This window comes from Coenobita brevimanus, chromosome 112 (assembly GCF_032717465.1).
Source record: "Coenobita brevimanus isolate Jiangsu-jjx chromosome 112, ASM3271746v2, whole genome shotgun sequence".
Lineage (NCBI taxonomy): Eukaryota > Metazoa > Arthropoda > Malacostraca > Decapoda > Coenobitidae > Coenobita > Coenobita brevimanus.
Genome location: NC_137065.1, coordinates 15,763,592 through 15,777,439, shown reverse-complemented (window position 1 = coordinate 15,777,439; position 13,848 = coordinate 15,763,592). Strand labels below are relative to the sequence as shown.

The 13,848-nt window shown below is 40.9% G+C and overlaps 1 protein-coding gene across 2 annotated transcripts in view; it reads right to left on the bottom strand.

Annotated features, from left to right (window-relative positions):
- Nucleotides 1–13,557, bottom strand: part of LOC145417999 (uncharacterized) — a 449,341-nt gene extending 435,784 nt beyond the window's left edge. The window contains exons 1-4 of one of the 2 annotated variants that reach the window (XR_013900621.1): nt 13,420–13,557; nt 12,277–12,468; nt 10,037–10,137; nt 9,254–9,393 (exon numbers count right to left, since the gene is read on the bottom strand). Coding sequence is in view for 1 of the 2 variants with exons in the window: in XM_080286539.1 (XP_080142665.1) it covers nt 9,340–9,393; nt 10,037–10,137; nt 12,277–12,468; nt 13,420–13,540 (468 nt within the window). In the remaining variant the exon portion in view is untranslated. Of the gene's footprint in view, nt 1–9,103; nt 9,394–10,036; nt 10,138–12,276; nt 12,469–13,419 lie in introns of those variants that run through there. The other variant, XM_080286539.1, reaches the window with a different exon arrangement.
- Between the last annotated feature and the right edge of the window lie 291 nt (nt 13,558–13,848).

Genomic DNA, 13,848 nt, shown 5'->3' with positions numbered 1-13,848 from the left:
CCTGCCTCTCCGTTGCCTTGGTTGTCCGTCTGTTGTCTGCTCTACCTGGGACAAGACCTGTTTATATTACGTACGTTTTTCCGTATCCAGCAAACGTTATTTTCATGTTTAAAACTTTTCTTAGCAACTTTAAGATTTTAGTATGGTCAACTGTCGCTTAGCTTCGAAACAGTCCAATTTGTTCACTTGTGTGGTCTGTGCTGCCACCCTGTCTAGGTAAACTCTTTTGCGTATGTCTGTCAACTTGTGCCTTACCTTCTTGTTGGAAGTTTGCTATCATTCAACCTCTTCCGAATTGGGGTGGTCGTTCCTAACCCTCTCAGTATCGCTAAATTGCCTCAGTATGCTGTTTTTGTAAAGTGTTTAATGGTATGGTTAACTAGAAGATTCTGAAGCATTGTCCTCTCATAAACTCTTTTCTTCTAGGGATACTCCACTGGTGATGTACACATTGCCTTATGATTTTTGGCCATCCTCCTTTTGGGACTGTGGCGAAACCTTTAACATTGCACGAGTCATAATCAAAACTAGCGACCGAGTTTGGCAAAAACTGATGATTTCCAAAGCTCGCTTTTATGGTTTCTTACCTGTCTGTGTCTTCATCCCAGGCTACTTTTGTGGTCCTTCTGTAGCTACTATTGTAGACTGCGTATGTTCATCCTCTAAAACTATCGATAGTGGTGTTCCTCAAAGCTCTGGCTCTCTCCCTTATATCCATCAGTGATTTTCTAAACTTCACTTTTATCCCTGTCCACTCTCACTCAGATGGCTCCATCCTTCACATTCCTAAATGCTTGTTTCTGTGTCCGTTTCTTCAGTTCTTTAAGTAATGATGTGATGAAGCTGCGGCTCACCACTTTCTGACTTGACTATCATTTTTTATTCTATATATATATATCTATTTATCTATCTATCTATCTATCTATATCTATCTATCTATATATATATATATATATATATATATATATATATATATATATATATATATATATATATATATATATATATATATATATTGTTACGGAACAGAGAAAGATAATGTACACTTTAAGTGAGAATACTAATAATCACTACTGTCCCGTAAAGTTCCAGGTTCAAAACAAAAGAGTTAGGTAAAATTACAAGTTAAAGTTTAATGCTCAAACTAACAACAAAACATTCAGGACTCATAAGGATAATGTAATGGCAAAAAACAGGTTAAATATATGGTTAACTGCAATAGCCTCTATTAACACGAAATTAGCAAGAGTAAATTTATCTAAGTCAGCCCTGATAAAATGAAAATACACTGGGTAATGCTCAGTTAATGCAAGATAAATTATTACAGATACAAACTATTATTAATGATGGCTGACAATAAGAACCTTACATAAATTACAAAAACCTTATTAGGCCTAAGAATCAACCTTATGCTACACAGTACAAGAAAAAAAATGCAACAACAGTTATACTCAAATTACACACAGCTGCTAGATGGCTGGAGACTTCCTGAGCACTCACAATAATAACAACTGTACAGGGGAGGACAGAGATGTGAACAAAATGAGGAGCAGATCTAAGTGGCAATTAATGTAGAGACTGAGCTCATTATATATGGGCCGGCAGAGCTTGATACAACTTGTAAGAACGACGCGCAAATGAAGCCATGGGGACAAAGAGTTGACAATCCTACTCTGAACAACAGAAAGGACGACTTACTCTACTATAACGGTAGAAGGGGGGACTGAGGCAGAACACGCTCGTGATCAAACATGCAGCATACTGTGCGTTAAAATTACACAAAGGATGATGAAATCATAGGCTATGTAACACCTCCCCACAAAGAAAAAGAAATTTACAAAGGAAATTTCTCATTACTCTAAAACAATCTGTCTAAAGTCTAGATAAGCAATCTGCAATAACATTTTCTTTCCCCTTGACATGTTGTATGTCTAATGAATACTCCTGAAGAAGTAGACTCCATCTTGTCAATCTCTGATTTTTATCTTTAAACTTACTAAGGAATTTCAGTGGGTTATGATCGGTATAAATGACTATGGGGTCAAAACCAGAACACAAATAAAATGAAAAATGCTGTAAACCCAAAATCAAGGCCAAAAGCTCTTTCTCAATAGTTGAGTAGTTCTTTTGAGGTGGAGTGAACTTCTTACTGTAATAAGATACAGGGTGTTCAATACCCTGATCATCCTCTTGCAGCAAAACAGCCCCAGCTCCTGTATCACTTGCATCAACAGCCATCTTAAAAGGCTTAGCAAAATTTGGAGTAGCGAGCACTGGCTGACTTAATAGGATAGCTTTAAGTTTGTTGAAAGAGGATTCACAGTTATCGGTCCAGACAAATTTAACTCCCTTTTTCAGTAGGTCTGTAAGTGGTGATACAAGAATTGAAAAGTTAAGAACAAATCTCCTGTAATAACCTACCATTTCCAAAAATCTTTGTAACTTTGTCCTACTTTTAGGTCTGGGAAGATCACTTATAACCTGAACCTTAGCTGCTGGTGGTGCAACATGTCCATCACCAATTACGTACCCAAGGTACTGAACTTTAGCTTGACCAAACTCACACTTTGATAAATTAGCTACAAGATTAGCCTGAACCAAACGCTCAAGAAATTTACTGACATGGCATAGGTGATCTTTCCAGTTGTCACTGAAGATTAATACATCATCAATATAAACAACACACCCTGCCAAACCCTCTGTTACAACATTCATGAGCTTCTGAAATGTGGCTGGTGCGTTCTTCATACCATATGGCATTACAGAACATGCAAAAGTCTTTCTTAGTGTTACAAAACATGAGATCTCCTTAGCACGTTCAGTCATAGGTACTTGCCAATATCCCTTTAACAAATCAAACTTACTTATGTACCTAGCCTTTCCGATCTTGTCTATGCAATCTTCCACGCGAGGGAGAGGGTAAGTGTATGTTTTGGTTATCTGATTAACACGTCTGTAGTCAATGCAAAGCCGCTGTGACCCACCTGGCTTAGGGACTAGAGTGACAGGAGAACTCCACTCGCTCTGACAGGGCTCAATCATCTTGTGGTCCAACAGGTAGGCAAGCTCCTTCTGGATGAGAGGAACTTTCACTGGGTTCACACGGTAAGGAGGCAGTTTAATTGGCTTTGCGTCTCCAACATCAACATCATGCATCAACACAGTGGTTCTTCCTGGAGTGGCACGGAACACTTGCGGGTACTCCTGCAGTAATGCCGAAAACTCCTGCCTTTCCTCGGGAGGTAGGTGAGAAAGCTTAGTCTGGAGATCATTCATGATATCAGGATTCTTCCCCAAACTATCACTCAGGCTCATGCTGCATGGGAGAGCTTCACTTGCAGACTCGGTTGGAACAGCTACAGTGCAGACTGGATTATTTTCGTCCCGCCTATGATATAACTTTAGCATGTTGATGTGACATAGTTGCTTGTTCTTTCTACGATCTGGTGTGGCGATGACATAGTTGACATCACTGAGTTTCTTCTCCACGAAATAAGGACCACTAAACTTGGCTTGAAGAGGTTGCACATGAACCGGTAGCAGAATCAAAACCTGATCTCCTGGCTGAAAATGGCGTAACCTGGACTTCTTATCATACCAAGTCTTCATCTTCTCCTGAGCAGCTCCTAAATTCTCTCTCACCAGCTGTAAAGCAGTGGACAGCCGTTCTTTGAACTTCATCACATACTCCAGCAGGTTGACGTCATCTTCCTCCGACAGCCAGCATTCCTTGAGTAACTTAAGGGGTCCTCTTACTTCATGGCCAAATGGTAGTTCAAAAGGTGAGAAGCCCAGTGATTCATTTGGAGATTCTCTTGCGGCAAATACAACGAATGGAAGACCTTTGTCCCAGTCTTTCTGATGTTCCAAACAGTATTTCTTGAGCATCGATTTGAGTGTTTGATGATATCTCTCCAACGCTCCTTGGGTCTGGGGATGGTAAGCTGAAGACGTGATCTGGGTGATGCCCAACTCTTTCAGAGACTGCTTGAAAACATTTGACATGAAATTACTTCCCCGGTCTGACTGTACCTCCTTAGGCAGACCAAACTTTGTGAAGAACTCCAGCATTTCCTTAACCACGTTCTTTGCTGAGATATTTCTAACTGGAATGGCTTCAGGATAACGAGTAGCCATATCAATCAGGGTCAACACATAAGAAAATCCTGAAGAAGTCTTAGGAAGAGGGCCCACAATATCCACCAACACACGGGTGAATGGCGCCTCAAAAGGAGGAATGGGAAATAGAGGTGCAACCTTTTCGGTCTGATTACACTTCCCCACAACTTGACAGGTGTGACAAGACTTACAATACCAGGAAACATCCCTGAAGATACCTGGCCAGTAGAAGTGTTTCAAAATGCGTGCCACAGTCTTCCTCACTCCAAGATGTCCTGCCAAACTGGAATCATGAGCCACTCTAATGATATCCTGCCTACAAACACGAGGGATGACAACTTGATGTACAACCTCCCATTCACAGTCGGCTGATGCTGTTGGGGGTCTCCACTTCCTCATAAGTACTCCTGACTTTATATAATAACAAGTAGAAGCACCAGCTGACTCTTCCTCACTGCAAGCAGAGTTAGCTAGACCTTTCAACTCAGGGTCAGCAACCTGCAACTCAACCAACTCTTGACGAGACAAATTATCAACACTACGGGGTACTGCCTCATCTGGTGAGTGGTCCAAATTAGCAAGAAAAGTGTCAGCTAGGATAACATCATCATCATCATTATCCTCTAAATCACCAGTAACTTTAGACTTAGCCCTAATGACAGCACATCCAGGGAACACATCAGGGACATCACAATCCTGGGACGCAGTCACTGGCTCACTAGACAACTGAGGAGCTGGACACACTTGACTTCCACCAATATCATTTCCAAGTAAGAAAGTTACACCTGACATTGGGAGTGTCTCAACCAACCCAACCATAACGGAACCATTAGCAAAACCAGACTCTAAATTCACTCTGCACAGAGGGACAGAGAAGTAATTATTCCCTACACCTTGTAAGATTACAGTTTCATCAGAGGAATTAACATTAGAGCCTAGAACACTGGTCAGCATAAGGGATTGGCAAGCACCTGTATCACGATATATTTGAACTGATTTCCTGTCATTATTGTCCAGAGGACTGACAAAACCATCAGACAGGAAATTAGCACATGAACTCTTGAGAGTGTCACCCACGTTACTGCTCAAAAGAGGAGCTCCATCATGAGAATTTAAGTTACCCCTCAAAGCAGGTTCAGTTAACTCAGTTAAAGAATTCTGGGAACTCTCAAGGGTGGACACTAGACCAATTGACTGAATATTTAAAGACTCCTTTTTGTTCACATCACGCTGTCTCCTGAAACATTTCTCCGTAGTATGACCAAGCTTACTACAATAAGTACATTTACTTTTCTGAAATCTGGAGGTGAAGCTGGTATTTACTTCCTGAGAAACATCATCTTTATTCTCTTTCCTGTTACCTGTACTCTGAGTAGAGGCAACGTACTTACTCTCAGCTTTCCCTTTTTCTTTAGAATATCTCTTGTGAGTGAGAACATATTCATCAGCTAAAACTGCAGCATCAGACAAATTATCTATTCTTTTCTCATCAAGATATAGGCTTACATCTTTATTAATACACCTCTTGAAATCCTCCAGCAAAATCATCTGCTTAAATTTACCAAAATCAGAATCCACATTCTTAGAATTTAACCACTGCTCTAACAGATCTTCTTTGATTTTTGCATACTCAACATGGGATTGCTTATCTTGCTTGTAAGTTGTCCTAAATTTTACTCTATAGGCTTCAGGAACAAGCTCATAGGCCTTAAGAATCAAGCTCTTAACTACGTCATAATTTTCAGATTGATCCTGAGGCAAAGATGCATAAGTTACTTGAGCTTTACCGGTGAGAACAGTTTGAAGGAGTACTGGCCAATACTCTTTGGGCCAATTAAAACCAGTAGCTACCCTCTCAAACAACTGAAAATACTTTGTTAAATCAGATTCATTAAAAGGAGGGACAAGTTTAACATTTTTAGCCACATCAAAATCATCAGAGCTAGATGATCCAGTTCCACCTTGTTTCATGCGATACTCATGGTCTGCCTGAATCCTAGCAAGTTCAACTTGTGCCTCAGCCTCCTTAGCACGAGCCTGAAACTCAGCCTCCTTAGCATGAGCCTGAAACTCAGCCTCCTTAGCCTGAGACTCCGCCTCCTTAGCCTGAGACTCAGCCTCCTTAGCACGTACTTGAAATTCAGCTTCCTTCACACGAGCCTCCTGCAGGGTTAGCTGTAACTTAGCTAATTCAATCTGCGTTTGCTCATTTGGAGGAGTTACATTAAACAAGCTTTCATTAATCATGTCAACAATTTGATCTTTAGAATGATGGGAGTGAACTGCAATTCCCAATTGTTGAGCAACAAGCTTAAGTTCATTCTTTGTTCTGTTTTCTACATCACACACTGTTTGCACATGTGACAAAAAATCTTTGGCTTCATCAAACGTAGTAATAGTAGACATCATGAATAAATCACAGTCACAAAATATCGAGCAATATCCTTATGATAATATCCTGAATATCCTGATATGAGGTCGCCAAATTTATGTTACGGAACAGAGAAAGATAATGTACACTTTAAGTGCGAATACTAATAATCACTACTCTCCCGTAAAGTTCCAGGTTCAAAACAAAAGAGTTAGGTAAAATTACAAGTTAAAGTTTAATGCTCAAACTAACAACAAAACATTCAGGACTCATAAGGATAATGTAATGGTAAAAAACAGGTTAAATATATGGTTAACTGCAATAGCCTCTATTAACACGAAATTAGCAAGAGTAAATTTATCTAAGTCAGCCCTGATAAAATGAAAATACACTGGGTAATGCTCAGTTAATGCAAGATAAATTATTACAGATACAAACTATTATTAATGATGGCTGACAATAAGAACCTTACATAAATTACAAAAACCTTACTAGGCCTAAGAATCAACCTTATGCTACACAGTACAAGAAAAAAATGCAACAACAGTTATACTCAAATTACACACAGCTGCTAGATGGCTGGAGACTTCCTGAGCACTCACAATAATAACAACTGTACAGGGGAGGACAGAGATGTGAACAAAATGAGGAGCAGATCTAAGTGGCAATTAATGTAGAGACTGAGCACATTATATAGGGGCCGGCAGAGCTTGATACAACTTGTAAGAACGATGCGCAAATGAAGCCATGGGGACAAAGAGTTGACAATCCTACTCTGAATAACAGAAAGGACGACTTACTCTACTATAACGGTAGAAGGGGGGACTGAGGCAGAACACGCTCGTGATCAAACATGCAGCATACTGTGCGTTAAAATTACACAAAGGATGATGAAATCATAGGCTATGACACAATATATATATATATATATATATATATATATATATATATATATATATATATACAGTATCTACACCTTCTGTCCCGTTAAATTTTTCCACAGGAATATCCCTTAATATTTAGCAATACACAGCTCAGTCCTTCATTGTCTCTTAATAACCTTGGTTTTTTTTTCTCTACGAGTCTTGAAAAGATCATACTACCACCCGTGCAAAATCTCCTTCTAAGGGTTTACGTGCACTAAACCGACTCCGTGTTTTCAGTATACCAGACAGTTGTTGACTTTGTATAGGGTCTTATTCGCCCACGTATTGAGTACATGTAGCATGTTCAGCTTTGGAGTCGTTCCCGACATACCGTTCTTGTAAACTGGGTGGAATCAAAGGCTTATCGTCTATTAACAACCCCTCTCTCACAGACTCCCTTCTACCTATCCATCTTCTCAGCAGTGTTGTGTCTCTATCTCTGCACCATCGCTGCTTTGGTGTGTTTCTGAAACGTCAACTTGCACCCTTCCTCCATCATCGCAGTGCGTAGAACATTTCTGGCAGCACACTCTCACCCCTTCTTTGCCCAGCTGTCTAATGTAAGAGTAAACAATTCTCAGTCATTCATGTATGCTGGAGGTCAGCTCTGGAACTGTCTTCTTCAGACTTTATTTTCCTTTGTCTACGACCCCAGTCACATCTCAGAATAAGTGGATCTTCAATTTTGCATTGTTGTGTTTTGTTTTCCGTGTAAAGAATAACTTTTGGGGTTTTTGGTCTTTGGTTCTTTCTTCCTTGCCTGAAAAAGTACGTTTTTCGATTGCTTGTATCGTAAACTTTCTCCTGGTCCATTTTAAAGAATGGTTCTTTTTTTCTTGTTTCACGGGACATCTATCAGTGTTTTTCCATGTCTCTCTAAACACTCCTACGTTTGTTGTACAACGACTTCGTTTGCCTCACTGTGGTAAACCTGCATCAGCCGACACTGATGATATTATATGTGACTGGGAAGTATCGTCAATGTCAATTGCTGCAGACTCACCACACTGACTTTCAAAATCAATGCAGAGAAAAACAGGAGAGGCGACCGGACTCTTCATGCCGACTGCTCATCCCAAGGTTTCGTTTCCAAAGGCGCCTACATTGTAAAAATTCCTATATTCTTGACACCTCTTTCTCCGAATATGCGCTGACTACGCCAAAGTCATCTGCTGAATCGCTGCTGAAGATTAAGGACCATGGTTTGACGAAACTCGTCTCTGTGGTTTAGAAAGACGCTGGTGCTGGTGAGGGACCCCTTCAAGTGGTGGCATGGATATAGCAGGACATCTTCGCTAACCGGTTATACGACTGTCTCTCAACTCCTTCCCTATCTAGTGAAATGAGCTTGGTAGACTGCAAGATAGTGAACTACTAGAAAAAGATTTGATTTGGTGCCTCGTATGTCCACTTCAGGCACTTAGTGTCAGGGGAACACTTTTCATCTGATCAGTAGTTAAGAAACTTCCCTGTGTGGTTGCATCTGATTAGGATAGTTCCTTTGATGACTGGATTGCACAGGCTTCAGCACCAAGACAAAGCAGTGTTCTCTTGAAGAACTACCATTAAGGGTTATGTTGAAAAGGGAATTATATATATTTACACATTATCGTTCCATATAGTTCCAGTGGAAATCAATTCATATGATATTATTTATTACTTAAATTGCTTTTATTCAGAACTGGGTAAAAAATCATTATGATCTGTGTATTAGTCAGGTAACAAAAACAGTGTAAGATGCTGCATTGGATTTATTCACATACACTCGTTAGCGCGCGCGCGCACACACACACGCACGGACACACACACACACACACACACACACACACACACACACACACACACACACACACATGCACACAGAATGAAGATTGGTCCTGGTTCGGGTTCACGTGGGATCAGGTCGATTCAGCGGGTTCCATGTTATCCAACAGTTCCAAGAACTCCACCAAGCAAGCATAAGATGAAATCGATGAGCTGTGGGGGAGAAAGAGAGAGATAACTGTAGGAATTATGGATATTTTTTTTTCAGGATAGAGAGATAAGTTACAGGGATTATGGGTCTTTTTCATGTGTGTTTGTGTATGAGAGAGAGAGAGAGAGAGAGAGAGAGAGAGAGAGAGAGAGAGGTTACAGTGGTCACGGATCTTTTTCTATGCTAGAGAGAGAGGTTACAGTGGTCATGGATCTTTTTTCTATGCTAGAGAGAGAGGTTACAGTGGTCATGGATCTTTTTCTTATGCTAGAGAGACTGGTTATAGTTCCTTATGGACCTTTGTTTCAGATTAGAAATAAGCAATTGGGATTATGAATATTTTTTTCAGGTTAGAGAGAGAGAGAGAGAGAGAGAGAGAGAGAGAGAGAGTTTATATGGACTATAGATTTTCAGGTTAAAGATAAATAAAAGAGGTTATGAATGTTTTTTCAGTTTAGAACAAATACTATGAAACAAAGTAAAATTTCCACAAACAGTGATGAAAATCGTGAAAGAAAGCTTCGTATCTTAATAAATAATCTTATTACTATATAATGACAAATATCAGATAACCTTTCTCTCTCTCTCTCTCTCTCTCACTCTCTCTATCAATTTTTCTATATCTACTGTATCTGTCGTACTCACAAAGCCAAGCTTCGACAGCAGACACACGAGGACCGCCGGGAGGGTATCAAGGCAGAAGATTTGTACCAAGAGATCCAAGATGACCTCAGGTGGTGTGCCGACTGTGGCAGAGGAAGGGGAGAGGGTCGATTAGGTCAAGTGAATAGAGAAGCTGCCCGATGTTTGAAAGGACCAAGGCAGCGCAGGACAGTGCATGGTAATGAAGACGAATGCAAGGCAGAGTAATGAAGACGAATGCAGGGCAGCATAATGAAGAGAAATGCAGGGCAGCATGATGAAGAGGAATGCAGAGCAAGATAATGAAGAGGAATTCAGGGCAGGGTAATGAAGAGGAATGCAGAGCAAAGTAATGAAGAGGAATGCAAGGCAGGGTAATGAAGAGGAATGCAGGGCATGGTAATGAAGAGGAATGCAGGGCGGGGTAATGAGGAAAGCAAGGCAGGGTAAGGAAGAGGAAGGTAGGGAAGGGCAGCATAATTAAGAGGAAGGCAGGGCAGGACAAGGCATATGAGCCGTTTTAGGGGAATGTTGGAGGGGGGAGGTGACTGAGGGAGAATAAATGTTTCTCACTCTAGTTCTTTAGGAATCAGTGTAATATCTTCGTCATCGGCATCGTTATTGTCTTATCATTATCTAAATTCTACATCCCACAAGTAAAAACAAATTACCTGGAAGATTGAAAACATTTACCACACCACAGATAGAAGCAAATTTGTCTGGAGATTAAACAGATTCGCCACAGTGAACTACTTGATAAATCCAGTTTGCAAGAGTAAATTGAAAATAAGTCTTCATATTAAAGGGAAGAAGTTTAGTGAATACAAGAAAAGCCGAGGTGATGTCGTCTAACAAACAGATGGAGTAGACCACTATGTAAGCTTGATCGCAAAAGATTAGGAGGAAATATAGTATTTTAGGAACCTGAAAGTGGCCAAAGCACCAGAGAGAGCTAAGGGACCTGAAGTAAGTCATAGGATAGGAGAAGAGGCATATTATGGCACTCTGAAGCATGGGGCATAAGGGGTCAGGGTAGGAAAGCAAAATGACCCTGACGGTCCTGTATTGATGCAAGCAGCGATCATTGAATATTAGGGACAGAAAAAGGGTGGAGGTGCTGGTGATGAAATGCTCCAGGTCTGTATGTGGAGTTAGATGACAAACCAGAGTGAAAGAGGATATTGAAAGAGCTTGAAAGACCAGGGATGTGTTAAAGTAGACGTAGTGCAAAGGAATGGGCAGATCAGAGTATGTTATGATATAGCCAGTAGAGAGAAGGTGTTGTGGGAGAGTCGTGACAGCATACAGCTCAGAAGTGGAGTTAGTGAGAGAAATTATGAGGTCTAGACGAAGAAGTAGGGACAGTGCTGAAACACATTTTTAACTATAAGTGTGATGGTCCAGGAGTGTGAGAAGCGGGCATGGTATAAAGCAAATTGAAATGAAGTGGCCAAGGGTAGAACAACTCTACCAGTAATCTGTGAGGGTAAGAAGTGAAGCAGCTGGGGTAAACCGTGAATAAGAAAAGGATGAGGGTGAATTATTTTTAAGATAGCTTTACGTACACAATTAAATAAGACAGCTGAGAAACAGAATATGAGTGACAGAAGTTGCTTTCTCCTGCTTTCCGGCACCACCAGCCTGGAATGAGTAACATTTAGTGAGAATAGAATAAAGTCATAATACTGCCAACAAAATATTATATAGCAGAGTAAAACAGAATCACATAGAATAAAGCTATGGTGTTGGCGCCAGAGTAAAACAAAATTGCCTAAGTCTAGGATATGAGAGTCAGAGTAGAACAGAATCACATAACATAGAGAGCCAGGGTAAAATAGAATCACATAGCATTAAGTTAGGGTATGAGAGCCATAGCAACACAAGAATCACACAATATTAAGCTAAGGTGTGGGAGCCAGAATAATCACATAACATAAATCATGGGCATGAGAGCCAGATTAAAACAATCACATATCAAGCTGTGGTATGAGAGACAGGGTAAAATAGAGTATGAAAATCAGCGTAAAACAAAGTGACTATATCAAAATGAGCGTAAAACTGGATAACTTTGAAAATCAGCGTAAGACAGAGTGACAATATGAAACTCAGCTTAAAACGGTTACAGTATAAAAACCAGCTTAAAATGAGTGATATTCAAATCAGCGTAAGAGAGAGTGACATTGTGAAAATCAGTGTAAAACGTATGACAGTAGGAAAATCAGCGTAAAACAGAGCGACATTACCGGTAATGTTAGCGAGAAGACACAGGTCCACAGTCAGATTCAACTCTGCGACGCACTCTGTCAAAGTTTCTGTTATATTTGTCAGCAGGGATTCCGTGAGGTTTCCGCAGAGTATGTCAAGTTCCAGGACGCATCCCAACGAGTTGATCTCGCACACGGGTAACACAAGCGGCCCCTGACATACTATTCCGACTGTAGATGGTTGGGAGAATATGGTTATTAGAGACGAGAAGAAAGGAGGGAGGCAACGAAGGCATCTGAAAGAGGAAGGAGGAAATAGGCAAACATCGAAGGGAACAGGAAGGACGGAGAGAAAAGGAGAGGAAATAGCAGACAGTTGGAGTTAGTGAATGCTCTCCTTCACCTATTGCTTTGGCTGTGGAGGGTTAAGGGGGGTGTTAGTACAGGGGCAGGTTAAGGAGGAGGCAAAGGAAGAACGGAAATGACTGAGACAAACAGAAAAGAACGGGAAGACAGAGAGAGAGGAAGAAAGGCTCTTCATCATATGCTGCTTTGGCTGTGTGAATGGTTTACATTTTAGAGCATAGGAATATAAATCTAAGTGTATTATGTGATACAGGCTTTGGTAGAATAGACCCATCCATTACTAGTATAATAATGCAAATAAAGTAACTTCTTTATAGTAAGCTTGTGACAGTAGAAGAAAGAACCTGAGTTAGAACATCTATGAAACTGTCTTTCTCCAATCTCCATAAGTGGGTATTGAGTAACTGAATGAGTTAGATGGAGCATCCTTTAGAGTATGAGTGAACCTGCATGGGGTGACGCGAGTGCGAGTGTCTGTGGAGTTAGTTAAGACTGAGGGAGTGAGAGTATATAGTAGAAACGTTCTTTCACCTGCTTTAGGTTTAGTGTGTGAATGAATGATATGTGTAAGTGAATCAGTAAATACAATACATACTTCTGAATGGATGTGTGTGTGTGTGTGTGTGTGTGTGTGTGTGTGTGTGTGTGTGTGTGTGTGTGTGTGTGTGTGTGTGTTTCTGTGTGTGTGTGTTTTATATCTGATATCATCTGCTACCAGCGAGTGTACGAATGCATGTGTGTGTGAATATACTTGTTAAAAGAAGAACCAGCGAATGAGAGTGACATTCAAACAGGAACCAAAATAAAACCACTAACGAATCCCAGGAAGAATAACGTCAATGAAGACGTTGGACCCGCTGCAGGGCAGTAAACACTGTGCCAGACTTCCTCCGGCCAGAAGACCCATTACAAAGAGGCTGAGAAGGGCCATCCGCATGGTGATGGTGGTGGTGGTGCCTGTAGGGGAGAGTGAGAGAGTGAGTGTGGGAGTTGGGAAGGTAGGTGAAGGGAGCGAGCGTGGAGAGTGAGTGGAAAATTAATGAAAGCAATTAAGGGGAGGGAGAGCGAAGGATGTGTGAGGAGTGAGAAGGTAAGTGATAAGTGGAGGGAGAGTGGACAGTGAATGGGGAGTGTGTGGCAGTGGGGAAGCAGCATAGAGACAGGGAAAATGGGGGATGGGTGAGGAATATCTTTGAGAGTCGAGAAGGAATGTAACCTGTGGGAGAATCGGGCATGAATGTGGAT